General features: G+C 50.1%; 8 protein-coding genes across 8 annotated transcripts; 3 read left to right on the top strand and 5 right to left on the bottom strand.

Annotated features, from left to right (window-relative positions):
* Nucleotides 1-438: 438 nt before the first annotated feature.
* BDV14DRAFT_195188 (uncharacterized protein) lies at nt 439-794 on the bottom strand (the record flags this gene model as incomplete). Its single annotated transcript, XM_073772119.1, has 2 exons — nt 439-513; nt 618-794. 2 exons carry the CDS (start codon nt 792-794, stop codon nt 439-441), a joined length of 252 nt encoding a protein of 83 aa, XP_073633464.1.
* A 1756-nt stretch (nt 795-2550) lies between these two features.
* On the top strand, nt 2551-3482 carry BDV14DRAFT_195187 (uncharacterized protein; the record flags this gene model as incomplete). Its single annotated transcript, XM_073772118.1, has 2 exons — nt 2551-2997; nt 3084-3482. The coding sequence occupies 2 exons, from the start codon at nt 2551-2553 to the stop codon at nt 3480-3482; spliced, it is 846 nt and encodes a 281-aa protein (XP_073633463.1).
* Nucleotides 3483-4410: 928 nt separating this feature from the next.
* On the bottom strand, nt 4411-6688 carry BDV14DRAFT_195186 (uncharacterized protein; the record flags this gene model as incomplete). Its single annotated transcript, XM_073772117.1, has 2 exons — nt 4411-5859; nt 5918-6688. 2 exons carry the CDS (start codon nt 6686-6688, stop codon nt 4411-4413), a joined length of 2220 nt encoding a protein of 739 aa, XP_073633462.1.
* A 93-nt stretch (nt 6689-6781) lies between these two features.
* BDV14DRAFT_195185 (uncharacterized protein) lies at nt 6782-8494 on the top strand (the record flags this gene model as incomplete). Its single annotated transcript, XM_073772116.1, has 1 exon — nt 6782-8494. One exon carries the CDS (start codon nt 6782-6784, stop codon nt 8492-8494), a length of 1713 nt encoding a protein of 570 aa, XP_073633461.1.
* A 259-nt stretch (nt 8495-8753) lies between these two features.
* On the top strand, nt 8754-9862 carry BDV14DRAFT_163366 (uncharacterized protein). The gene has a single exon (XM_073767029.1). It carries the CDS (start codon nt 8875-8877, stop codon nt 9472-9474), a length of 600 nt encoding a protein of 199 aa, XP_073633460.1. The 5' UTR covers nt 8754-8874; the 3' UTR covers nt 9475-9862.
* A 569-nt stretch (nt 9863-10431) lies between these two features.
* Nucleotides 10432-11689, bottom strand: BDV14DRAFT_195184 (zinc-binding alcohol dehydrogenase family protein; the record flags this gene model as incomplete). Its single annotated transcript, XM_073772115.1, has 3 exons — nt 10432-10644; nt 10735-11304; nt 11360-11689. 3 exons carry the CDS (start codon nt 11687-11689, stop codon nt 10432-10434), a joined length of 1113 nt encoding a protein of 370 aa, XP_073633459.1.
* A 294-nt stretch (nt 11690-11983) lies between these two features.
* On the bottom strand, nt 11984-12995 carry BDV14DRAFT_208192 (bZIP transcription factor; the record flags this gene model as incomplete). The annotated part of the gene is made up of 2 exons (XM_073775341.1): nt 12836-12995; nt 11984-12774 (listed from the first exon to the last, which is right to left on the bottom strand). The coding sequence occupies exons 1-2, from the start codon at nt 12939-12941 to the stop codon at nt 11984-11986; spliced, it is 897 nt and encodes a 298-aa protein (XP_073633458.1). The 5' UTR covers nt 12942-12995.
* Nucleotides 12996-13650: 655 nt separating this feature from the next.
* Nucleotides 13651-16218, bottom strand: BDV14DRAFT_195182 (ankyrin repeat-containing domain protein; the record flags this gene model as incomplete). The annotated part of the gene is made up of 2 exons (XM_073772114.1): nt 13651-14070; nt 14287-16218. 2 exons carry the CDS (start codon nt 16216-16218, stop codon nt 13651-13653), a joined length of 2352 nt encoding a protein of 783 aa, XP_073633457.1.
* Nucleotides 16219-18714: the final 2496 nt, after the last annotated feature.

Below are 18714 nucleotides of genomic sequence, written 5' to 3'. Positions count from 1 at the left end.
CGCATAGCTCCTTCCTCAATCTTGCCCAGCAACCGTTGCCCCTTCCTAATTCAGAACGATGTTGGCATAAGAACAGTTGGAGAAAGTGCGATGCGCTCCCGTCCCTCCCAATTTGGAAAACGGGGAAGGGGCGACAGCAGGGAGTGGAAGAGTATAACCTGATAAGATCTGATTGTGCGGAAAAGCAGTGGTAGTCTCTATTGAACATGAATGAAATCTAACGACAGTAATATCAGCATAGCATAATGAGCGACTTAGCAGGTACGCGCCTCCTTCGCATATAGTAATCTCCAACTTCCGCCATTTTTGCTGCCCACAATTTTGTGGTAATACGTAGCGCTCTCCTTGCCTTCCGGTGTAACACTCGATTTGATTCGCAGTAGCAGTTCGGAGATTGGTTTGCGGAGACCTAGTTTGGGTAGACTACGTTGGTGCCATCTAGCTAGAGGAGATGACAAAGAAGTCAGCCTTGATACGGAATGTAGCTTCTTCTTTGTAGACCACCGCATACCTCTAGTACGAGCTTGTGAGAATGTCGGATCCTTCCACGATTTCCACTTCCTTCAACAAGATTATTGTCTATCTTATTGCTGCGACGGCAACCCCCGCTTAAACACCTCTGACGCGGTTATCCGATCGATCTGTCCGAGGACCTTGAGATGTTCGCGCTTGAGAGCTTTAAATTCGTCGTCGAGCTGGTTGTGCCACGGGTAAAGAACGAAGACTTGGAAGGCCAGCGCTGACGACGCGACCATAAAGTTGACGAGGGAGATTCCGCGCGTGATGAGAGGCATTTTCTAATCTACTATCAATAGCGGTGTTAATAAAAGATGTTGAAAGTGAAGGGCGGAGGGGTCGGAAATCACATTTTGTTTTTAGAGGAGCTGGAGAGGAGAGTTGCTTTCTATCTCAAGGACAACGATGACAGTGATGAGAGCAAGAGAAGATTCAGGAGGAATCAAGACTCATATCCAGGATTTCAGACACACGACTCCGAGTCTCCGACAGCGTCAGTCACATGGAAGCAGCAGCGCAGGGCCTCTTTCCTCACTCAGTACTTCGGCGTGAATGCCGACTGGGCCATCGAAGGCGCCATGTGGGCCAGCATCACTGTCTCGGAGATGGCTCGTATCTGTCGGGTCCGACACCTGTTCGTTAGATAAAATTAGCCCTTGTCACACTTTACGGGGTTATTCAGCCTCAAAGAGACCGGCTGAAGGTTATTTTGACTTGTTACGACTCAAATGAGGTCATTTGGGTGATATTAGGGATAAAATGACGGAGTAAGCGCCCAAACCCGACCGGTTCTGCGTCCAGAATCCCAGATGCCTATAGAATCTAGGAATGTGATGCAATTAGACATACTTGACAGAAAGGGTGGAATAATCTTGGAAATGCGCGGAAAGCGATTGTATGCCTCGCAACATCTTGAATTTGAAGAAATCAACTACCCAGAAGCACCGGCTCTGTCCGACCAAGTGGCGCCTAAACGGAACAGCCCGGGGTAACTCTTGGCCCCCCATTATAGCCGTTTGCCTCATGCCCTGCATGCCAACCCTAATTGATTCTTTAGCAAGCGTTGCGTAACTTGCCTCAATGTCCAATACATCTTTCTTCAGAAGTTGAGCCAGTGTAAACCTCCCACAGTCTCATCTTCGCCACCGACTGAAATGCCGCCCTTCCGTCCTGAACCTCTCAACATGAGAACGGGTACACCTGCCTTGATGGTTTCCTCGCCTGGTAGGTTCATGGGTGCAAACCAATGGATCGCATGTCCTCCACCATCACCACAGGAAAAACGCTCTCGCCAGAAATATGCAGTTGATGCATTCAGCCCCCTCGGCGAGTATATTCAATCGATCGACAATGTGATAGAAAGACGGCTTCTACGAGCGAATCTTGAAAGCAATGGCCTAATGATGCTTGTCGTAGAGTTGCAGGGAGCACTCGGAGATTTGGTTATGCTAGAGAAGCATGTTGAGGTTTATAATGACGATAAGGCAGATGATGATTATGAACAGATAATGAGATCTGTGGTGATGAGGTGATTAAATCCCTCGCAACCGGAAAGTCGAAGCTGAAGCCCAAGACTACCGCCTCGAATTAGCCCTAACTTGCTCCCGATGTTACCGATGTCTGACTTATGGTCCATCCGCACCATGCTTCTAGAGTTAGAGATAACATAAAATGATAGTAACCCAAATTCTGCCCCTTTACCAGTAGTCGACATTACCTATTTGTCAAGCTAAATATCTCCCACTAAACGCTAATGGTTGGTCTCCGCACAAACAACGATGCCAACATCAACATCAAACTCATTTGGCCTTTGCAGTACAAATTAAACCAAACAGAATACAGATAAGGACTTAAACAACCTTGAACCAATCTTATTGTCATGTAATCAATGCAAATACAAGGAATTGCTCGTATCACGAGTCACTTGGTCCACCACGCAGCTGACTGATTTAGCTTTAACCTCACCTTTTCCATCCTATTCCTCCAAAACCCTTTCAAGCAGCAAATTCTTTCTTAGACCTTGTTCGCATCATCATGTACCAGCTCACAGCCCAGGATCTCGACTCTTTCCATCAGGACACAACGCCCCTGATCCGCGCGGCACGCAACCCCAACAAAGCCGTCCTCGAGATTTTATTGAGCCACTTTGAGAAACTGGACAAATGGCGCCAAACCCGGATACTGAATCATTATCAGGAGAATATCATACGTGGAATCAACCCAAATACAACAATCATGCTGGATGGCACTACGGTTTCACCCACAAACGCCGCAGTACGCGCTAATCTGCCAGACCATGCGCGGCTTCTCCTAGCCGCTGGTGCAGACCCAAACGGTATCAGACGGGTTGATCTCGCAGACTACTCAATCCGCTGGATCCGAGGCCGCCATTTCCAAGACGACAATAATAACTATGGGATATGTGAAAAGCGCACCTGGGTGCCGGAAAACGCGCGGGATGAAAAAGGTATCACTCACCCGGTTTGTCCACTTACAGAGGCGGAATTAGAAGAGCGCTGCCTTGGCTTCGTTCGGTTTTGGACGGAGCCGGATATCCCTGGGTCTAGGTTGCGTATGCAGCGGGCCTTACTCGCGTTGGAGGTAGCGGCGAGGTCAGGAATACGAAGCTTGTGGATATGCTGCGCGCGGCGGGGGCGGAGGAGTCTGCTTGGCTTCAGTCTGTCGCAGCGCATGAGACCGATGCTAAGGTAGGAACTGACGAGGCCGAGAAAGAAAGACTCTTTGATATTCGACACGAGAGGGGCGTCCCATTTTCTGCTTTGTCAACGACCTCTCCTCTCCATGAGGCCATTGGCACCGGCCAAGTGAGGATGTGTTGGCATCTGCTATCTACCTGTGGGTACTCCCCTAACTACCGACCCCTTGCTGGGCCAACAGTAGCCCTCCCGCCTCTGTCCTACGCCATTGCTCGGTGCCACATCAACGACCCGCATGACCAAAAGTGAATTACCGATCTGCTCATCCATCCGCAGATAGACGTTAACCTGCGCACACCTATCTTCGGCGTCCACGTGCTTCACTTCGCGACAACACACCACAACCCAGATCTCCTAACCTGGCTTGCGAGCTTCGCTCCAGGTGGTCTCGGCGCAGCTAGGAAAACTGCACTCGGGCATACATTACTCCACATAGCTTCCCTGCCTTTGACGGTATGACAGGTAAACACCGGGGTAGAAAATGTCGCCACAAGCATCCACTGTGTGCGCACACTCGACTCGGACTGGCCCCCATACTGGCTTCCCAGCCCGATCTTTGCGCAGTTCAAAACGCCTCATGAGATGGGATTACTCTGGGCGAAGCCCATGACGGAGGCGCAGAACCAGGCGCAGAGGGCGACTATTGAGCTTTTACTGAGGTGGGGTGGGTGTGATGTAAGTACCCAGGATATGGATGGGAATATAGCGTTGCATTATTTGGCGGGGACTTTGAATATTGATAGGGAGACGGCAAGAATGGTAAAAGAGTTGGAGGGCGGAGAGGAGGCCTGGAAGGGGGCGAAGAATATTTGGGGGTTGACGCCTTGTGAATTGTGGGTTGAGGCGGAGGTAGGTGCCATTTGAGGTCGAGGTTTCATGATGCCTGGATCTGTTGCTCATCCTTTTTGCCATCATGAACTTCGACTACTGTGTTGGCGATGCTATTATGCGGAAGAATAGATCAAGTATAGGTAGGTGGTAGGTTTCAGAGGTAGGTCCCGAAAAGTAACGCATGAGCATGTATGCTTTTGAGATGAAATACAAATTACCCATGGAGACGCAGGAAAGAATTTCTTGTCATCTTTATGAAGTAATATATACTGGTGGCCAAATGGTAGTTGTACTGAAAGGTCTCAATTGTGTTACTCACTCGTCTCATCTTCACAAGTTGCACTTTTTACTCTCTCTTATGGTCTTCACTCTCAACTGGGGTATTGGCTGTTGAGCTGTATGTCGGCATATTACCCTTAACCAGCATTTGGCGTCTCGGTTCAGACGCTTCGGCATGTATATTCTCATCTGACCCTTCGTGACTTACTATGTTTGCCCGTATTCGCTCGTACGATAATCGCCTGCCTTCTCGTGCGCGCGAAAGAGGCTTGGCTTCCTTTTCACGACCTCTGGTATCATTATTTGAGGCATAGGCGGAGACAGGCAACCGATGAGAATCGCCGTCTTGTGGTATGGCAGCGGAATATTCGTCTATATCGCCGAGTCCGCGTGTCACGTCGGTTCCGGGTTTCAATCCGTAGACCGTAACCAGTCCAGCATGGTTCAGATGATCTTTGATATACTGAGGTAGGTAGACGAAAGCTTCGTCGTGAAGCTGTGGTAACGACGTGTCAATGTTCAGTGACAGGCAAAGCGCCCTCTCTATCATCACCGCACACCAAGCGCTGAGCCCAATAGTAGAGCGTCGGGGAGTATCGTATCGCAAGCTATCCAGCTCGCTGTATAGCTTGAAACGCGCGCGCTCAGTTCTTCTCGCAAAGAGGAGTGATGACAAGACCGTCTGTTGGTAGCCGAACAAGTCACCCTGTAAGTCTTTCTGAAGGTACCGCATCCGAGCGAGACATTCCCTCTGCATCAGATCGCTAGAGCGATAAATCAGCTCCTTAAGGCATAATGCTTCAGTCACATAGTCCCCCGCACCACGTACTACGTCGAGAACAGTGACAATGATCTCGTCGTACGCAGTCGATGCATCTTCATCTGTCTTATCAGGGGCCCGACAGTCTTCCGGGACCTCGCCTTTGATAGGGACATAAATGGGAAGCGAGTCGGGCCATACAGTCAAACCTGGATAAGTGTTGAGCTTTGCTTGCAAGACTGTAGGCCCAGAAATAGACTTCCTTTGAAGCTCTCCTTCTGCGAGAACCCATTGGAGGTAAGAGCGGGACTTTTTCAGGTCGGGGTTGTTTTCTTTCAAACACAATGCCAGTCCACGGGCCGGCTGAAGACATCTTTGTGCGAAAAGGATGTCTGTTTTGTCTGGGACGTTGAAACAATACTGACACAGCGCGAGACCTACAGCAACGACGATGTCAAGGACGGCTAGGTACGTCGACTCGTCATAGTAGGCAATATTCCAGTCGGCGAACAATTGGTTGAATGCCGAGGGAGACGTGACGTCGTCTTTGAAAATCATTCCCCATGTGTTGCGAGCGCCATCTGATTGCAGTGAAGCCAGTAGAATATCTCTGACATCCCAGACTCGCCCTTGATATACAAGAGCCTTGTAGAGATGCGCCCAGTTTGACCACTGGTCAAAGTGGTTCGCAGGGACAATATCAGTCTCACGTTCTATATGAGACAGGATTCTCAAGGCATAGCGAATAATTTGAATCTGAAAGCAAACAGTAAATGAGCTACCGCTCCACAAGTGTGAGGCACATTTAACTGACCTGTGCGGAGTCCAGCTGTGGTGTTGGCTCAGGGACTGCTCGCAATATTGAACGCAACTCGGTACCTACGTGTTGAACCACGTTGTATGCCCCTACCAGTAGTCCGCGTGAGTGCATTGCCGAAAAAGCCTCGATTAAGTTCAGGTTTGCCAGATACATGGCCGTGTTGGACTGCATATCTATTGCTGCCGCTTGCTTTGAGATAACGGTTCGCTGAGACGATATAAATTGGTTCAAACGGCTATAGCTCCCTTGCTCTACTAACATGTCGGCGTATTCAATGATGACAGGCAGCATGTCGGCGTAAATCTCCAGGTAATCTCTGAAATGTTGCTCGGCGGAGCAAAAGTCACCCAGCCTCTTGAGCCGCGAAAACTCCTCTAGCAAGGAGTCCACATCTTCAGCGACATCCATATCGAAGTGGATGGTCATGTCCTGTTGCTGCGCAGATCGAATCCATGTGTTCTGCCGTGTATGATTGCCAGGCCGTGTAGTGTGGCTGTTTTCAGATGCTCCCCCCTCTTGCCAGTCGCTGCCACGTTCTTGCGGCAGTATTCCAGCTAAGTACAAAGAATCCCTATGTTTTGGCTCGGCAGCGGTGGCCGAAAGCGCCCGTCTGCGATCCTGGCCGATGGCCAGTGATTGGCGACCTCGAGCATTCTCAATGTCCTTATCATTATCGGAGCCAAATTCAGACCAAGGGAAGGCCGAGCGCCGAGGAGGTGATGCTTCTAGCGTGGTAGCAGGATGACCCTCTCGATTGCGCTGCATCGCCACTTATGGCCGGTGGAAGTGCAAGGCGAAGCAAAGGGAAATTGAACAAGCTGCTCGTACAACGCTGGTGAGGGGTATCTTACCTAGCCCATGCCGACCGCTTGTGCCCGTATCCTGCATGAGCACAGCCCCAATACAAGCAATCTATTGGACAGCGCGTGGCAACATTGGCATTCTCAGCCTCGTCCAACTCTTATCTCAGACGGAGCTGCCGCCGTTGGACTGAAAACCCTTCACCTGAACCTCATTCTAAAGGCCGGAAGCACAATGGAGCTGCAAACTCGACAAACCCAAGCAGCTACACGTTTACCCTCCAATACCTATTCGCGACGCTTCGGTCGCACTTACCATGGCCTAGACAGTGCGGCTGCTGCAAGCGTTGCCTTCCAGAGCATCGGGAAAGTGCAAGTTGACTGTAAGCTTTGCATGCGGCAGACGCAATGGGGCGAACTAGGGAGTCCCGCCTCTCCTGCCGCTATTATCTATATGGATCTGTCTTTCGACCAGCCTTTAGACTGTCGCCTTGCCAATGCCACCGTCCTAGTCACATTGGAGCCGGCCTTCTCGGACGACTATGTTCAGGACGATCGCACAAGGCGGTCTAAGGGTCAAGATATTGGTCCTCAGATGACCGACTACTATGGTCCAAAACATCTCAGCGGAGAGGGAGCCAACGTTGCTGTCACCAAAATCCTCCGTCTAACCCCTGAGTTCAATGTCCTTGGCGGAGGTGTGGGTGGTATGGGCGTCGAACACCAACATGAAGTGAATTATACGACTGGATGGTCATTCACCGGGAATTTAGTTCCCCGGCAAGGATCAGCAAGGACTCCAAACTCATCTTACCGTACGCTCAAGTGGGAACTTTGTGAGGACGAGATAAGCGGACAATCGAAGCATAGCAGTGTTATCCACACAGGATTTGCTGTCGAGCACACGGAGACCCTATTCGTCATGCGAATTGAAATCCAAGGAAAGCTGCAAAGAAAGCGAGACCGCGTCCGGAAGACCTTGTGCCATATGAGATTCCCCAGTCCACATACCATGGACCAGGGCATCAATGAGACTTTGGTTCTGCCTCGTCCTCCTTCCGGACTGAGGAAACCACTGGACGTTCTTGCGCTTGGTCTGTCGCACGACATGGAGAGGAGAAACCTTTTGCGCATTCCAGTCCAGATTCCCAATCCTCATCCTGTCTCCTTCACCGCAGATACTGAACCAGGCGTGACGGATGAGCAGCGACCAGCCGATCCTTCCTTTAACGCCATTGAAGCTATGACCGACCATCGTAGGGCCACGAATGAGTCCCAGCCTGGATATCTACTGCGGGCTCCGGACGATACAACTTCCCACGCGGCCACTAGACCGGGCTCTGTCAGCTCGCATCTCGAATCTCGTATCAACGCTTCAAGGCTAGAAAGAAGATTGGGAAATGCCAGGTTACCAGACAAGCAGATGAATTTACTGGATGGTGCAGTGAACTCTTTCTATGATGCACAGCAAAATGGACGCAACATCAGGCCACAATGGCCGTCAAATGGCCCCAATCAACAGGTCGAAGGGCGTATCGCCCTGGACTCACATGGGCGTCAGGACTCATTGGACTTGGTATCACACTATCCGATACTATTTCACTTCTTCCATCTCATAGCAGTCTTTCTGAGTATAATTTCCCGCCCGGGGGGTTCAGATCCGGGCCTCAAAGACGGTCAGGTGAAGGGAACAGGGCTTGCGGACGTGAGCCAAGAATCCATTTCGACAGCAATTCAATATCCAGGAGGATGGCCGCAAGATGCAGTTTAAATATTGTCTCACCAATACATCATTATCTTTGTCGAAATCTACAACCGCGTCACCTGCGAAAAAGGCGCAGTAACCCGGAAAAAAAAGCAAAATCAATGATCATGCCCAGGCCATTGATCCCAGACTCAGCAATGACATGGCGACGTGTAAATTCCTTATTCGCCATCAACGCCAGCCTAGAGACCAAGTCCCTGTCCACGCTTTTCCATCTTTGGCCGCGCAGCAAAAATGCCTGCCGAAGGCTCAGTCTTTCACGCATATTCCCTCCACCACTTTCCCCGCGCAATTTCTTTACCTACAGCTTACATCTCAAGTCAGAATCATCTCACCTGGATGCAAGCATTGCAATTTCAACCTACGAGACTATTAAATGTTCAGTAATGTACCAAGAGCCGGAATCCGACTCCAGTACGTGCTCAATTAGTCGCGTGCAGAGAGACATCTCCAACCGCCCACAACATACTCCCGCCTCAAAATGCAGGAAAACAGGGGACCGGTTTCTTGACCCTGTAACATCGGACTCGAGTCCGGGGGTATTGAAAGCAGGCAAAACACACAACGTCCCTGCCGTTGACAACTCCGACAGCCCAGAGTGTTCGGACTTCCCCTACCGGCACCAGCGGCCCCGAGCAAACATAGGGCACGGCAATGGTCATGTCCGTGCCAGCGATTGTGATGGCGAGCCTGTACCCCGCGCAAGAAGAGCGCAAACCAAAATAAAGCATCCTGACAAGGGAGTTTCAAAGGCGCAAGACCTACCGGCTTCTGCAACAAGTCCTCCGAGCCAACTCAACGACCTTGTTACTGATGTGCGTGTGCTGGAAAAGAATGACCAGACCCAAGACATGACCCTTTCGGAGCTGCGGGCTAATCTCATGCAATTGCAGCGGGATGTTGAGCAGCTGGAGGTCGAGAATAGGTATTGCTTAAGGTTGATACGGCTTCAGAGGGACTTTCGCGCGGCTGCCGGGACGAAGTAGGCTAGATTCAGGCGGTTATGGGAAAATGCGTGTTCTGTGCACATTGTTCCCGTGTCTCTCTGGCGCCTACGGGACGACATTCCCGAAGAACGCTGAAAGGGTGACAAGGAGAGAGAAGTAGAAGTGAAAGGAAGGGGGGAAGGAAGGAAGGAAGACTCTCTACATCATGGTGGATCTACAGTGGAGCGTACCTAGTCGGGTCGGAATAATACCAATGCAGTGGGCACTACGTCTCACCAGGAATAAGGCACGGCGCACAGGATTCTCAGTGTATCAATACACGTGGTCTTAAATTCTTGATGGGTCACGGCCTACATTCAACGGCTGAGTTAGGTACACCGTGACGTTCAGCCGAAAGACCTGAACCTGGCTAATATGAAGATGCTGGACTGGTCATATAAGCTAACGAACTTTAAATACAAGCGGTGCCTAAGTTCTTACAATTAGCGCAAACCAGGTTAGAATACCTAGACAGAATATGGTCAAAGGAACTCAATTCTGCGGCGCCGAGTCCGGCGAAATGATACAAAAAGCATACACTCTCAGATCCCCAACCCCAGATAAACTACTAATCACAGGACCCCACAGCGGCCACTACGACAGGGACATTCACGTGCTGGAGATACCGCTCGTCCTTGATCTCGAAGGTGTAATATCACATGACGCTCGACGGGGTCAAAACTGCTGCCCATCACCTTAACGAAGGAAAAACGCAATGTAGAGCTGTATTAAGATGGGATTATTGGAGGGAGATGTAAAAGGACGGGCAGTCCTGGTCGCATTTGGCGTCCGGATTTAGTTCACCAACTACACAAATTCTTGTATACGCGGGACGTGCCGCGACGGAACAGAACTTAAATGAGAACGGTATTATGACCTATGCTATACTCCTCTACCCGTCAGGAGTTTATACATATCATCAGTATATACCTTCAATATACCCACTCATTCAACTGATCAAGCAAACTCCGGAAACTCCTCTGGCGTCCAAACCCTCCAAACAAGCCTCTCACCACTAACAGTTCCGCTCCGCATGATATCCATCGCTTTCATAACGCGCGCCAAAAGGAATCCCCCTTCTACGATTCTGGCTCGATTCGGCTCGATAACGCCATCGGATAAGAGGCTCACCATGATATCTGGCTGAAGGTGGTCTCGTAGAAAGGTATTCTGTAGATACAAATGGCTTAGAACATGCTCACAGACGAGGAAAAGACAAGGGGGTCAAAAGGTAGGTAAGTAGGGCAATGTAAAGCATACCTCTTCATAAGCATAGCTCACAACAGGGTGAACTTCAACACCAACCGCCCATTCAGCCTCCGCCACAACATCAGGAGAAAGCTTGATCCCTTCGGGGTGAGAAGGGGGATTAATCACGACTGGTAGAACAGCAGCAACAATTGAACCAGGCTTCGTTACAATCCGCGAGATAGGAAGCAACGAGCTATCCCTTGAGGATATGGTATCGAAGACACAAACTGAGCTGCTACCCCTAACGTTAATACACTCTCTCACTGTCTCGGTGACACCGGGATCGCGGTAATCAAATGCATGTTTTGCGCCGTATTGCCTGAGCCTATGGTGGTGTTTTGGAGACGCGGTGATGATAATATTGGTATAGCCCCAGTGTTTTAGGATTTGGATAGCGTAGTGGCCGACGGACGTGCCGGCTCCCCAGATTAGAATTGGGATCTCGGCGTCTTTTGGTATGAATGGTGCAGGGCGCGGCCAGGGGAGATCTAGGTTGAGTTTATCAGAAAGCGTATAGAACGCGGTACAGAAGTTTGTTGGGATTGTGGCGGCTTCGTGGAGGGGGATTGTATCTGGGACCTGCCAGGTTACATTGTCAGTAACTATTACAGGAAAGAGGGACGAAGGTACAAACCTTCCCAAATAGATGCTCCGGCGCCGTTATATAGACCTGTTGCCCCTTCTCATGGGCATTGTGGAAGAAGAATCCGAATATCTGGTCTGAGACTTTGAGACGCTGTACTTCTGGCCCGATTGCAACGACTGTCCCTGCGGCGCTGTCGCCCAGGCATTGCGGGAACTGTGCCATCAGCCCGGCATCAACCTGGTAGACGTCGAGGGGGGCCGAGGCAACCCATTCAACTCGCACCTGGACTTCGCGGCCTTGAGGGGCGCGTGTTGCGACATTTGTGATTGTTAGTGGTTGTTTAATGCCTGTTGCTGTGATGGCTGGGTGAGTTGCCATGGTGCTCTGTCGGTCGGTTTGATGTTTATTAGATTGAGATCCAAATTGACTTCTTATTTGTAGATTGGTATTGGATCAGGTCTTATATACTGTGACTTTTTCATCCTTTAAACCGAGTGGTATTAATAATGTATGTTCCATAGATATCTACTCTGCTTACACGGGAAACCCTACTTGTAGGTATAGTACCCAGGTGGCGATGACCCGTGCCGGAGGACCCATAATACGCGAGGTACGCTTACTCGACCAATGAGCGAGTCTCACAGAATAATAAATATAAGACATTATGTACATCTATGCTTTCATTCCTAAGCCATCATCCAAGTTTTCACTTTGTCCCTCTTCCACAATCCTCCTCCAATCCAACGGCTTCTCCCCCCTAACACGCCGCCACTTATTCGTCGAAACAAGCAACTCCGGACACCCATTCATAAGCCATCCCCACTTATGCACAAACTCCTCCGTGACCTCCCAATTGCTCGCATCCCATGGCGACCCCCAAACAAGTAACGTCGCGTTGCTGCGCCGCGTATCCCAGAACCCAGTGATATCGTGGCAGAATTCGTCGTCGTCGAGGCTGTCGCCTGCTCGGATGAGATTGTCGCGCATTCCTGGGAAGGGGAATATGTCGACCCAGGGGTGATGGGGTGTTGAGAGTTGGAGGGGTGTTGGTTTGAGGCATGAGGGGATGGAGATGGATGTGTTCTTTGCGGGTGATAGGGCGTTGTTGGAATTATTGCTGGTAGGTGTCAAGATTGAGATGGCTTCATCGGCGCATAGCCAGTCCACGGCCATTCCTACAGCCACGACGTTCTCGTATGCCGCGCGGAGGAGGTTGACGCGGCTCAAGCTGATGAGGTGGTCTATTTGCGGGGAGCCGCTGGCGTATTTTTCCAGAGCGGCTTTCTCGAAGTCACTCATCATTGAGTGGATCGCTGCTGGGAGGTATGTGCATAGTAGGTGGTGTTCTGGGGAGAGGTTGCAGGCTGTATGGCCATCAACTATAGTACTAATTTGCTGTTGTATGTCGGTTGGTGTTAATGCCGATTTGGACCCCTGCGCTGGTTTGCCTTGTCGGCGAGCACCTAGACGAACATTGAATTAGGAATCCCACGGAAGCTACGAGGAAGTGAAGGTGGAACCTACGATATGCCCTCTGATTCAACCGATTCTGAACCCTACGCCTCAATTTCGGATCTTTGACGATCGTTAGGTCGTCAATTTCGTCAAGAGGGCTGGTCAGCTGGGACATGTCTGTACTTTGTGAGCGATGGATGACGGGATGAGAAAGAAACCTGATAGCAGCCCTGCGGGGGATGATAAGGCGATAATTACTCCTCAGATCTGATTCGGCTCCAAAGGACCCAGTGGCGATCTTGCTTACACAGCCAATGGACTCGCCCTGTTGGATCCACTATCTACCACGGTTCTCACGGAGCTTTCCGAGTGCGATGGGTGCCACTAACCACAATGTTCATGTTTGTGATTGTTGAAGCTGCTGAGAAGATAGGGAACAAAAGGGAAAGGACCACCATGTAGCTAGCAATGTCAACAGACTATGGTGGACAGTCTTCAATAGCGGGAGATATGGTACCTAGGGACGCCCTATTGCTCCTGAATTATGGACATCCTTACAACACACAGGACAAACAATGCGACAACCAGCAACGTAGGTTGATTCAAGTAGCCAAAATCTGTGTACATAAAACCCATCTGGGATGATCTTACGGGAAAAAAAGAATTCGACCGTCTCATGGCGTGTGCATAGTGTCAAGTGTTGTGATGTGCTTGGTAGTAAGGTGTGGTATCTAGCGAAAAGCCTGAACATAACAGGCAGATTCCCTAATATCTCCTGACTATCTCTAGTCCTAAATATTTATGCTTTTACACGACTACTAATAAGATGTGAGTCAAGTCCAGGGACAGGATTGTAAGAAAATGATTCGATTATGAATATCAGGCTATCCTTCGATACCATCCCCACTATAATCGTCAATATCATCGTCGGTATCAACGTCGCTATCTTCAAGGTTTTTGCTCCAATCGTTATCTTCATCCTTATCATCGTCGTCATCATCAAGGTCATCATCGTCATCGTCATCTTCCTTTTCTTCATGATCATCAGAATCTAGAATCTCCGAGGAATCATCTGTGATTTCCTCCTCCTTAGACCCTTGATCCACACCCCCATCTACCGAGCCTGCGTCGGCATCAGACCCTCCAGATTCACTCTCGTTCTCAGCCTCTTCATATACAGGGCCGGTCTCAGCCCATTCGTCGGTATCATGGAGCAAATGGAACCTTTGGCGCGAGGGGTAGCATCGAAAGCACAGATTGTACTGGGTGCACGAAGCGCAATCGTAATTGATGCCGTAGATGTTCTGGATAAGGTTAGAAGGACATTGCTATAAACGATCCGGAATGCAAGGTAAGACAAATATTAGTGGGGAATGGGAGAGGCCGCGAGCGAGAAAACTAACCGATCCACAACTATCACAACAAAACTTAAAGGTCTGTCCCCGTTGAGGCTTGTGTGATGACGCATCCTGGCGACCCTTACGCTTTCGTGACCTACCTTGCGGCAATAGAGCAACTACATTCTTCGGTACACCGATAAACAGGGCAAGCTTAAGGGGTGACCATCTCTTGTTGTTGCTTATGACTGATGTCCGGGTATCAGCACCGTTGTCAATGAGATGCTGGACTATACGGAGGTCGGCGTCTCGGGTGAGCAGTGCCCAGAATAGGGGCGTCCAGCCGTCTGCATCTGGCTTCGTGAGCTCCGACGTGTCGTATAACTCTGCAACGCGAGAAAATATATCCCAATCCCCACTTGATGCCGCAAAGTGGACGGGAGTTCTATCCAGTTTGTCCTTAATCGGGATGCCATTGACTTTGGTTTGGGCTCCAGCAGATAATAAGAAGTCTAATATCTCTGGCACCGGCTCGTAATAGGTGCATGCAACGTGGAGAGCCCTTCGACCACACCAATCTTCTACGTTCGGGTTTGCCTCATTTTCGAGCAGGTATTGCAAGTGGGGGAGATACTTGTGCGCGCAGGCAGCGTTCACGGAATGCTCTAGGGTGGAGCCACGAGCATTGATGTCGGCATCGACGGTCTTGACAAGGTATTCCAGCAGTTCCAAATTGGGCGCCTGCTTGCCGTTGACGGCGGTGACGATGAGCCCATCACTTTCAGACATGGAGTCGACGCCCTTAATATCCACTCCATTCTCCGCGAGTGCTCTCAAAGTTACCAGATCCCCATTTTTGCACGCCAAATGGACGAGGCTCGGAGCCCCATTCAGGAAACAGTTGAAGTTAGGGTTCTTGGAAAGGAGATATCTGGTGACATCGATGTTTCCCGTCGTCACGGCTACCCGTAGTGGTGTGACTCCGTTATTGTTGGTCACAGAGGGGTTAATGCCAGCATTAATTAGACGTTTGACGAGATCCTGTGGAGTTGCCGCAGAGATTCGATGCAGGGGGGTGTTCGCATCTTCGTCTGTATAATCGATGGGAGTTCGGTACTCAAATAGGACATCTGCCGTTGCTATCGAACCAACTTCAATTGAGATATCCAAGGGCCGTTTCCCTAACTTCGTTTGATGATTTTTGTTGGCCTCGGCTTCGAGCAGCTGCCTGGCTATCTCGGCGTTTCCGATGTCACAGGCGATACTAAAAGCGGTATAGTCATCATCACCGTTGTAAGACGGGGGATCAACCGTGACCTCGAGATCAAGCTTTGGGCGATGACCAAGCAATACCTTGACAACGTCCGGCTCCTCATTTCTCACTGCCAAATGTAGACAGTTCTCTTTCTCTGAGAGCAAGGTCGGGTCCGCTCCATTCTCAAGAAGGATTTGCATGATCTCATGGTTATCATAACTAGCATGAGCAGGAAGCCATTCGTCGTTCTCTCGTTGTTCATTAATGATCGCTCCCCCTTTGATAAGTTGCCGTACATTCTCGGTTTCACCGCTCCAACAGGCTACAAATAGTGGAGAGTCCGAGCCCTTCTTGGTATGATTCACGTTTGCGCCCCTCTCAATCAGCAGCCTGACTAGCTCGGTATTACCGGTCCCGGCTGCGCGTGTGAGTGCTGTAGGCCTCCACGAAGAACTGTTATCTTCTTCGTCTATCCGTGCATCATGGTCGAGAAGCAGCTTCATGAGTGACAGGCCTTTTGCGTTGTCCAACTTTGAGACTGCCCGTAGCAGAAGTAGATCATAACCAATGGGATTTTCGTTGGGGTCAGCCTGGGCTTCCAGCAGGAGTTCAGCAACCTCAACATGCCCATTGTCAACCGCAAGATAGAGCGCCGACAAGGCCCCATATGAGGAGTTGATATTGACCTTATGCTTCAGCAGAAGCTTCGTTTCTTCAAAAAGGCCATAATAAGCGCACCAGATGAGTGGCTTGCTTACCCAGAGAGGATCATCTAATCCACCTTTGCCGTAATCTGGGTCCGCGCCGGCCTCAAGTAAAAATTGGAAGTTGTCTATGTAGCCCCACGTCAAAGCTCCCATGAGGGGTGTCTGCCCGTCATGGTTAGTGCTCGTGATATTTGCTCCTCTGTCAAGCAGCAATCGGAGAGTCTCAGGATTTGCCATGCAAGCCGCTCGGCTAAGGGCGCTTCGTCCATCTTTTGACTTGCCGTCAATGTCCACCCTCGCGTCTAGCAATACGTTAATTGTTTCCAAGTGGCCATAACGTGCGGCGTGGTATAATGGAGTAATTGGGTGGTAGGTCGAATGTGGACGGGACCTTGCTATGCCCTCACAACGGGCCAACGTTTGATTAAGATAATTTATCCCCTCTACAATCTTCGGTCGACCGGTGTTTTGATGGCTGATACCAACCTTTTTTTGGAAAGAGATCTTCTTGCTGTCTGTGCACCTGTTTTTATCCATCTACCATTCTCCCAGATCACGTAACAGCGACTCTAGCGGAAACCATGACACTCTGTTTCAATTTCGACTAAAGAACTATCAAATTTAGACCGATCACAAGAGGGGAAGTAACACGAGCCTCAAAGGTAGTATGGACGACGATCTCCACGTCAGCTCAGACCTCGGCCTTTGAGAAAGATGCAAAAGACAAGTAGTCAGCGGGGTCGCTCAACTTTTGTTTTTCTCTAGCCCTAGTCAAGTCTCTGATTTTCTGTCTGCTGGGCTACTCGAGTACATCGCTGCAGCTGCTTTGTCCGCTGCAGTCGCAATCTTGCCCACCAACATCCCGGGCTGGCTCAGCATTGGCGAGTGCCCAGTGTCACAGGAGTCCACTTGGGCGTTTGCCATTCCCGCAAATATTCTCTGAAAATGCGGTGGAACAGCCTGGTCACTCTCACAGACGAGATAGGTTGACGGGATATGCTCGTAAGCCGCACGAGTGACGGGGGTTGTCTGGACTCTGTAAGACTGCGGGATGAGCCTGGATTCTCCAGTAGCTATTTGCCTGGGACGATCGTAAGTTTACCTCGTTGATCGAGCATTTGAATCCCTGAAGTACTGACGTGCCGTAGAATCCGACTCAAGCGAAATCTCCGACATTGTCACGAATAGCGACAGCGGAGCCCTTTTCCGCCAGGAAACCAAAGATTTCATTCATACCTCACTTCTCTCTAATGAATCGCAGCCTCTACCGGATGAGAAGAACCCTTTCATAGCCAGCTTTGGAGAGGTCGGACGCGCGATAGCGAAGTCGTGCACACCAGGTATGATAGACCCCTGGCATCCACTATAAATATATCAAATGCCTTGTGTCCATGTTTGTCTGATAGCGTCACGACGCCTTAATAGAGCAACGGCAGCGATTCCTTCAAGAACTCGATTTCTTCCTCGACATGACCGATCTGGAACAGCGAGTGTTCTCTAGCAACAATCTGCCAACTGTAGAAGAATACTTGCACCGGCGGATGGGCTCCAGTGCTGTGGGGGTTTGCCTGGCCATCACAGAGTATGTGATCTCCTTTCAATTTGCACATCTCTCGACGAGATGACTCGTCGGTTGTCATACGCACTGGATGGCTTATCATCTAAACAAACAGGTACGCTTGCGCAATGGAACTACCACCGCCAGCTATGAACGAAGCGCCAATTCGCAGATTATGGAATCTGACCAATATGATAATATCTACGTTGGAAATCCCCCGTCCCGGATCCATGAAACCGCGTGTCACAAGTACCCAGCTAACGCTTTATTCTTGATGCTACGTATCCAGCACAAATGACATCCTGTCGTTGAAGAAGGAAATAGTAAGTGCTGTGCTATCTTTGAGACTCGAACCGTAGAAGCAAAAAACCCAACCATGTCCTGCTTAAGTACATAGATACTGACCGATGAACCAAGAGCCACGGCCAAACAGACTCGCTCATTCCGCTTCTCTACGCCGAAACCGGCTACGCATCGCTCCAGCAAGCGGTTGACATAGCCGCGCACATTGTATCTTCCTGCGTGGCCGAGTTCGATCAGATATCAGAGCAGCTGGAGATCCCAGTTCAGTCCCATGACGAAAGGGAGAGGAGTGATGACTGTGAGGAGGCACATTTGCGCAAGTTTATCGACGGGTGTAGATACGCCTGTACCGCAAACTTGAATTGGGGGTGCGTTACATTGCCTGATAGCCCTGTATTACCTTGCCATAATACAGCTATGGATTTATTTGTGCAAGTGGATGCTAATTCAGTCTCCACGTCTTGAATCATAATAGACTCCGCTCAGGGCGTTATAAATTGGACTCGCAGCCACCGGGGCGAAAGGGTGGGTTCCTTGTTACGCTGTGACACTGACGGGCTTTGCGGTCTTGTTGTACTAGAATGCCTATTGGTAGCTGGGGTGGGTTTTACGGTGCTGAGGTTCTCACGGCAGAGAGCGACAAAGAACGGCGGTGGGTATGGTGATACGATGACAGTGGGAAGACGAGATTGTTACTGCATATGAAAGGAATGATGCGTCTATAGATATCACACAGTCGCATTGAAAACAGCGAGGGATAGTAATATGAATATTTGGTTGAACGGAAA

Source organism: Aspergillus stella-maris (assembly GCF_047715825.1).
Source record: "Aspergillus stella-maris strain CBS 113639 unplaced genomic scaffold BDV14scaffold_2, whole genome shotgun sequence".
Classification (NCBI taxonomy): Eukaryota; Fungi; Ascomycota; class Eurotiomycetes; order Eurotiales; family Aspergillaceae; genus Aspergillus; species Aspergillus stella-maris.
Note: the sequence above shows the minus strand (reverse complement) of the source record. Positions and strands in the feature narration are given on the sequence as shown.

Excerpts from the sequence above, each read along its gene's own strand:
- BDV14DRAFT_163366 (XM_073767029.1), top strand. The coding sequence starts at position 8,875 with ATGTACCAAGAGCCGGAATCCGACTCCAGTACGTGCTCAATTAGTCGC.